The 8,102-nt window shown below is 49.7% G+C and overlaps 1 protein-coding gene across 1 annotated transcript; it reads right to left on the reverse strand.

Annotated features, from left to right (window-relative positions):
* Positions 1 to 5,056: 5,056 nt before the first annotated feature.
* On the reverse strand, positions 5,057 to 6,383 carry LOC141027043 (uncharacterized). The gene is made up of 3 exons (XM_073503965.1): positions 6,274 to 6,383; positions 5,708 to 6,181; positions 5,057 to 5,073 (listed from the first exon to the last, which is right to left on the reverse strand). The coding sequence occupies exons 1-3, from the start codon at positions 6,290 to 6,292 to the stop codon at positions 5,057 to 5,059; spliced, it is 510 nt and encodes a 169-aa protein (XP_073360066.1). The 5' UTR covers positions 6,293 to 6,383.
* Positions 6,384 to 8,102: the final 1,719 nt, after the last annotated feature.

Genomic DNA, 8,102 nt, shown 5'->3' on the forward strand with positions numbered 1-8,102 from the left:
TCCTCAGCATAACCCGGGGAACCAAGGAGGTGGCAAGCGTAAGGCCGACGGCAGCCTAGAGTTCGTGGCCAACGCCAGCTCACAGGGTAATAACCAACGACGCAAGGGGAGGCCACCTCCCCGAGCCGGCGGGTCAGGCCCGACGCTGGAGCAGCTGTTGAATGAACCTTGTCCAAGGCATGGCTCTAGGGAGAAGCCAGCTACTCATCTATGGAAGGATTGCGCAATCATGAAGGCCTTTAAGAATTCCAATGCCTTTAATGGCAACAATGGCCCGGGCGGCGGCTCAGGCGCTGGCGGTTTTCATGGCCCGGGCGGCGGCTCAAGTTCTAATCCACAGAACGGTCAAGGTGGCTTTAATCAGCAGTCTGGCCAGGGTCATCAACAACAGCAGGGGGGTTATCAGACCAATCCAAAGCAGCTTAACGGTGGACAGTATCATGTATTTACCACCAGTCTGTGTAAGCGAGATCAGAAGCTTCATAAGAGGGCTGTGAATGCTGTTGAGCCGGCGGTTCCACGCTATTTAAGATGGTCTGAGCAGCCTATCGTGTGGAGTAGGGAGGATCACCCTCCCCGGGTTGATAATCCGGGTCACTTGGCCTTGGTGGTGGCTCCTCAGGTGGGAGGATATAAGTTCACTAAGGTGCTCATGGATGGAGGCAGCAGCATCAACATCCTCTATTATGAGACTTTCCGTCGTATGGGGTTGATTGATAAGGACCTCAGCCAGTCAAACACTATTTTTCATGGTGTGGTGCCTGGTAAGTCGGCTTATCCAGTTGGCAAGATCGAGTTGGAAGTGGCCTTTGGAGACGAGTACAACTACAGGGTGGAAAAATTGACCTTTGAGGTGGTCAAGATAAGGAGTCCGTATCATGCCATATTTGGGCGGCCGGCTTACGCCAAGTTCATGGCACGGCCGTGTTATGTGTATTTACAGCTCAAGATGCCGGGTCACAATGGGACCATTACGGTTCATGGCAGCCGGAAGGTGGCCTTGGAGTGTGAGGAAGGCGATGCAGCTTATGCAGAATCTGTTTGTGCAACAGAGGAGTTGAAATTTTACAAGGACAATGTTGACCCGACAGATATGACCTCTCTGAAAAAGCCGACTACGGAGCATGAGCCGGCAATGAAATTTAAGTCGGCTAATGAGACTAAACTTGTTGATTTCATCCCAGGTGATTCATCTCAGCAGTTTAGCATCAGTGCCAATCTGGATCCAAAATAGGAAAGCGCGCTCATCGAGTTCATCCGTGAGAATAGGGACATTTTTGCATGGAAACCTTCTGACATGCCAGGTGTACCTAGAGAACTCGCTGAGCACACTCTCAATGTTGATCCGAAATTTAAGCCGGTCAGGCAATTCCTTCGGCGGTTTAATGAAGAGAGGTGGAAAGCCATTGGTGAAGAGGTGGCCCGGCTCTTGGCGGCCGGGTTTATTGTTGAAGTCTTTCATCCAGAGTGGTTAGCTAACCCGGTGCTCGTGCTCAAGAAGAATGGCACCTGGCGGATGTGTGTGGACTACACGGACTTAAACAAGGCATGTCCGGCTGATCCTTTTGCCCTTCCCCGTATTGATCAAATCATTGATGCTACGGCGGGTTGCGAGCGCTTAAGTTTCTTGGATGCTTATTCTGGATACCATCAGATTAAAATGGCAGTTAAGGACCAGGAAAAGACGGTGTTTATCACTCCCTTTGGAGCCTTCTGTTATGTGTCTATGCCTTTTGGACTCAAGAGTGCACAGGCGACTTATCAGTGTTGCGTACAGAACTGTCTTCATAACCAGATTGGGCGCAATGTTCATGCCTATGTGGATGATATTGTGGTTAAGTCTAGGGAGAAGGAAACCTTGATAGATGATCTGAGGGAAACCTTTGATAATCTCCGGGTCTACAAGATGATGCTTAACCCGGCCAAGTGTGTTTTTGGTGTTCCTACAGGCAAGCTCTTGGGTTTCTTAGTTTCTAACAGAGGCATTGAAGCTAACCCAGAGAAGATCAAGGCAATCACCTCCCTGGCTAAGCCGGCGTGTATAAACGACGTCCAGCGCCTGGCGGGTTGTATCGCTGCTTTAAGCCGGTTTATAAGCCGTTTGGGTGAGAAGGCCATGCCATTGTACCAGTTGATGAAGAAAACTGATGACTTTGTCTGGAATGATGCTGCTAATACTGCTTTTGAGGATTTGAAGAGACAGCTGGCAGAGCCCCCAGTCCTTGCTGCTCCGGTTGACAAGGAGCCCTTATTACTGTATGTAGCTGCTAACACACGGGCCGTCAGTGTGGCTGTGGTGGTGGAACGCAAGGATGAGGGTAAGGAGCATCCGGTTCAGCGGCCGGTTTACTACGTCAGTGAAGTGCTCATCGAGTCCAAGTAGCGGTATCCACATTGGCAGAAGCTTGTTTATGGTGTGTTTATGGCAAGCCGGAAGCTTAAGCATTATTTCCAGAGTCACCCTATCACTGTGGTCAGTTCTGCCCCCCTTGGAGATATCATTCAAAACAGAGAGGCCACAGGGAGAGTGGCTAAATGGGCTATAGAGCTCGGACCTCATGGTCTGAAATATGTACCACGCACTGCTGTTAAATCTCAAGCCTTGGTGGATTTCATCAACGATTGGACAGAGCTACAAGTGCCCGAAGAAAAGCCGGATAACACATATTGGACTATTCACTTCGATGGGTCCAGGCAATTGGAGGGCTCGGGGGCTGGAGTTGTATTGGCTTCCCCTAAAGGTGACAAGTTCCATTATGTGCTACGGTTGATGTTTCCTTGTACTAACAATGCGGCTGAGTACGAGGCCTTGCTCCATGGTCTTCGGATGGCTAAGGAGATGAGCTTGAGCCGGGTAAGGTGCTTCGGCGACTCAGACTTAGTGGCTCAACAAGTATCAGGCAAGTGGGATTACAGGAACCCTCTCATGGCGGCTTATCGCCGTGAAGTTGATGCTATTGCTGGACACTTTCAGGGTTACCAAGTAGAGCACATCGATCGCAGGAAGAACGAGGCGGCTGATGCTTTAAGCCGACTGGGCTCTCAGCAAAAACCGGTGCCGCCTAATACTTTCCTGGACGTCTTGCATAACCCTTCTGTGAAGTTGCCTACAGAGGAAGACTTGGCTGTCCCTGACCCGGAGGCACAATTGGTGGCGGCTCTCCACATCATCCCGGACTGGACAGTGCCCTATCTGGCTTACAAGACCCGGGGAGATTTGCCTGAGGATGGAACTTTGGCCAGACAAATAACCCGGCGGTCTAAGTCAATGGTTGTTATCAATGGTGAGCTGCATCGCCGCAGTGTTACGGGAGCATTCCAGCGTTGTGTCTCCCCTGAGGAAGGTCAAGAAATCTTGCGTGAGATTCACGAAGGGGATTGTGGCCATCATGCCGACTCAAAATCCCTTGTTGCCAAGGCTTTCCGTCATGGTTTTTATTGGCTGACGGCTCATGCTGATGCGGAGGACTTAGTCAGTAAATGTGATGGTTGCCAGAGGTTCTCGCGACGGGCTCATGTGCCGGCTCAGGAGCTGAGGATGATACCAATCACTTGGCCATTTGCGGTCTGGGGGCTTGACATGGTTGGGCCTTTTAAAAGGTCCAAGGACAAGAAGACCCACCTCTTGGTGGCCGTTGACAAATTCACAAAGTGGGTTGAAGCAGAGCCAGTTAGCAAGTGTGATGCAGCCACGGCGGTTCAGTTCATGAAAAGGGTGATATTTCGTTTTGGCTTTCCACACAGTATTATAACTGACAATGGTACCAATCTATCCAAGGGCGCCATGGAGGAGTTTTGTCAACGAGAGCATATTCGACTTGATGTTTCATCAGTGGCTCACCCTCAATCCAATGGTCAAGCTGAGAGGGCTAATCAGGAGATTCTGAAAGGCATCAAGCCCCGGCTTTTGGTCCCTTTGCAACGGACGCCGGGTTGTTGGGTGGAGGAGTTACCCTCCGTGTTATGGAGCATCAATACTACTCCTAACAGGTCTACGGGTTTTACGCCTTTCTTCATGGTTTATGGAGCGGAAGTAGTCCTCCCCAGTGACATCCATCATGACTCGCCTCGAGTGGCGGCTTATGTTGAGGCGGATAATGAACAGGCGCGCCAAGATGCTCTTGACTTGTTAGACGAACAGCGTGATGTGGCAGCAGCTCGATCAGCGATTTACCAACAAGATCTGCGCCGTTATCACAGTCGCCGGGTTAAGTCCCGGGTCTTCCAGGAAGGTGATTTGGTGCTCCGGCTCATCCAAGATCAAACAGATGCGCACAAGCTATCCCCGCCTTGGGAAGGACCCTTTGTGGTCAGCAAGAACTTGCACAACGGGTCATATTACCTCATTGACATTCGGGAGCACAAAGATTCACGCAAGTCGGAGGAGGAGACCCGTCGGCCGTGGAACATAGCTCAGCTTCGGCCTTATTACACTTGAGCCACCGGCTCTCATAATGTACATATTTCTATAAGCCATGTATATATTATGATAAGCAATAAAGCAGGACCTCTGTCATTTTTCTCCTCCAAAGGTAAATGTGTTGTTTCCGTTACAAGATCACATGGTAACTTGGAGGTGGATCTGGCTTATGATCGTATTCGAATCTAGCCGTATGCAATATAATCACTTGGGGGCTTCCTGTTCAAACATAGGTCGTATTCGAACCAAAGAGAACACAGCTGTCGATACCCACTTGATTGGCAAAGTGCCGAGCTCATTGGGGAGTTTTCTTTGATCATATTTGAATCATAGCTCAACCCCCTTTGGGAGCCGACGTGGATCGTATTCGAATCAGCGTCGTTAAACAACTCTTAAGGTCACTTGGGGGCTTCCTGTTCAAACATGGGTCGTATTCGAACCAAAGAGAACATAGCTGTCGGTACCCTCTTGATCGGCATCGCCAAACCCACTGGGGGCTATATGATCGCATTCGAATCTTAGCTTAACCCCTTTGGGACGGGTCTCTGGTCGTATTCGAACCGGAAGCCCCTATGTTTTGATTCTCTGATTTACAACAAGTTCTTCTGGTTGTATCAACAGTGTACACGGCGGTTCTTATTCCGCCGACTTAACTTCGATTCACAAGGATAGTTACACACAATCAGCATTATCAAGACAGGTAAGCTGGAGTTGAGGTACCAACCTTATTATCCGGGTTATATAAACCGGAAGCGGACTTGAAGGCCTGTAAATATGTTATTACGGTTATATCAAGGATATAATTGAGGACCAGTCTTTGGTGACTTAGATTCATATTCCGGGTTATATATATGAGACTATGATTTCTCAGTGCGGTAAGCCGCCTAGAGACTTGTGACTTGTTTTTTTATGCAGGATAGTTAAAGACAGCTATTTAAGCTTAAGGAAAATAAATGATCAATTATGACCCGGAGGAATATAAGGAAGCAACTTCAATGGAATTAAGCATTCAGCATGTGCACGATGGCACGACAAAGTTAAAATGTTGGTCCTATTCTATTACAAGACTCCCCGAGTCCAAAAGGGTGAAGCATTGTTTAACAAGCCGCCTAAAGAGTCAAGATGCTTGCCGGGTCGAAGCTTCCGGCTCATCCCTCTCCGCTCCTCCGGCTGTTCCCAAGACCTGGAAGGTCGACGATTTCCAGTCAATGCCGCTCAAAGCTTCAAATTGAGCTTCCTCGTCAATTAACCCGGCCGGGTCAATTTCCGAGGCAAAGGTGTGCTTACGAGTCGGCGGGACTAAGCTGATGGCTTCATAACGCGGAGTGGGGATCCTCTGATTCTCTGCATCGTAGCCCGGCTGGTACTTGGTCAGATCAGTGTCATTCCCAATCAGGGTGGCCACCGGGCGCACGATCTTCACACAGGCAGCAAAGTCCTTTTGGTCGAAAGGGGTGCCGCCTTCCTTCAAGCTGGGGTAACCAAGTGCAATGTCCGCCGGGTCTAGCTCTAGAAGGAAAGCCTTGGCCCAGCTCAGAGCAGCTATGGCTCCGGCTCTTGCAGAGGCCCGTCGCAGCTCTTGGACACGCTGAGGAAGAACGGCAAGCCGGCGAAGTACTTCCGCCAGGTGAGTCGGAACCTCATTGGATAGGGCCACCACGGCCAAAGCGCGCTGTGACCCGGTGTAGAGTTGCTCCACCAGGGTGTACACGGCCTTCAGCTTGGTCAGCACGTTCTGATTGAGGTTGGCGCTTCTGGGACCTGTTTAACAAAGTAAGATAAGCCATTCTCAATGATGGGAGTTATGAGACATAAAGACTGTAAACTTGTTCAAAGCCTGCAGAAGGACTTACCGAAGATTGCGGCGACCATTTGTGACACATGGCGTTTTAAGCCGGAGAGTTCGGCGGTTCTCTCCGTCAGAGCCTTCTCCGCCTGTTCGGCCCGGCTTACAAGAGCAGCCTTTTCTTCGGCCCAAGTTTTCCTCTCAGCTTCAAACTTCTTCTTCAGCTTCTCTTGAGCAGCAATGCTGGATTCGAATTTGGCGTTGGCCTTCCGGGTCTCAGTTTCCTGAGTCTTCAGGCAGTTCTTCAGCTCAGAGATATCAGCTTCAAATTTTTTGCAAGCGGCCTGCACAATTTCCGGGTTATAGTATGAACAATTATTATGCGATTTTAAAGTCCCAAGCACTTTCCAAGCAAAGACACTTGGCACTTGGGGGCTAATGCATGTCGAAAGTTTCTAGCTACAAATTACCGCTTCATGGAAGTAAGCCAGAAATTAAGTCTACAACATATTCTATCATAAGTCATAGACTTGGGGGCTAGTATAGTAAAGATGATTATGCAGTAAGCAATAGAGTGGTACCTCAGACTTCTGCTGTATCTGCTTCACCATGTCAATCTCCAAGTCCCGGCTACTGTGCACTTGATTGACATAGCCGGAGATGATCTCTCCAATGCTCAAGTTGGCATAGTTGGTGATGTCCAGCTTGGCCCGGTGGCGCTCTAGCAACTCTTCCTTCGCAGAGCACTTAGCCAGCGCAGTGGGTCTCCCCGGCTCGACAAACTCCGTCCAGGTGATTATCACGTCCGGGTCATCGGCCGGCTGAGCCGGGCTGGAGATATCCGGGTTGGTGGAAGTCTCCATGGCTGGCTCATCAGTTGGAGTGGTGGCTTCAGGAGCAGAGGCAGCTGGCGGCTCTTGAGCTGAAACCTCCGGATCAGGCAAGACCGGCTCTTCGACCGGCTTATTCTTCTTTGCTCTTTTACTATGCTTTGCTTGAGCACTGAAAGGACACAAGGTTAGTACAAAAGTATGAGTAAAGATAAGCACAACAAGAGATGATCATCATTACCCGGGTACGGTCTTGAAAGCCGGCAGGTTCGATTGCATAGAGTCGCCAGAGGAGGGTGAAGTTTCCTGATAATTTGAATCGGAAGAATTGAGCGGTTGACGTATAACACCCGCCAAAGGATGAAAAGGATATAAGTTGGAGATAACCTCGGTCCGGCGCTTCCTTCACGCCTCAGGTAAACCGGAGGAGAGATCAGCATCCTTGTTGGTCCGGGTGTGCCGCCGGCTCTCATGAATCTGTCGCTTCAAAAGAAATTGAGGATCTTGATAAGCTAAAGGATGTGAAAATCTTACTTTCCGGGTTACTCTTCGGACTTTCAGCCTTGGCAAGGGCTCCGAGTCGGAGGAAAGTGTCATTACCTCTTCGGTCACCGGGTTACTTGCTCCGGTGTCATCCTGCTGATGATCAGTATCAATAAGGTGGACAGGAATAAACAAGAAATACAACAAGAGCTTACAGGTTCAGGGGTTACCTCTGACTCGGAGCTGTCACTTAGTTGAAGCAGCTCTGAGGCAGTAGGCCTGCTTCCCTTCTTGCGGGGAGCGGCTCTCCTAGCGGCTTTCTTAGCCTTCCTGGCCTTCTTGGCCGCCTCATGGTCATACTTGACCTTCCAAAATTTATCATCAGCCTAAAAAATACAATGAAGATTTCTTAAGGTTCAGATGAAAAATATCTAAAGGAGAAAATAAGATGTTCAGATCAGCGGCTTACCGCTGGGGCCGGGTTGGTCTTGCAGAAGGGGCTTAAGTCGGTCCTCCCGCAGTCTGCCAAGCTCTCATTCAAGAGGGCCTTGGTCATATCTTCAACAACGTCTTCAGGAAGATC

Source organism: Aegilops tauschii, chromosome 7, assembly GCF_002575655.3.
Source record: "Aegilops tauschii subsp. strangulata cultivar AL8/78 chromosome 7, Aet v6.0, whole genome shotgun sequence".
NCBI lineage: Eukaryota > Viridiplantae > Streptophyta > Magnoliopsida > Poales > Poaceae > Aegilops > Aegilops tauschii.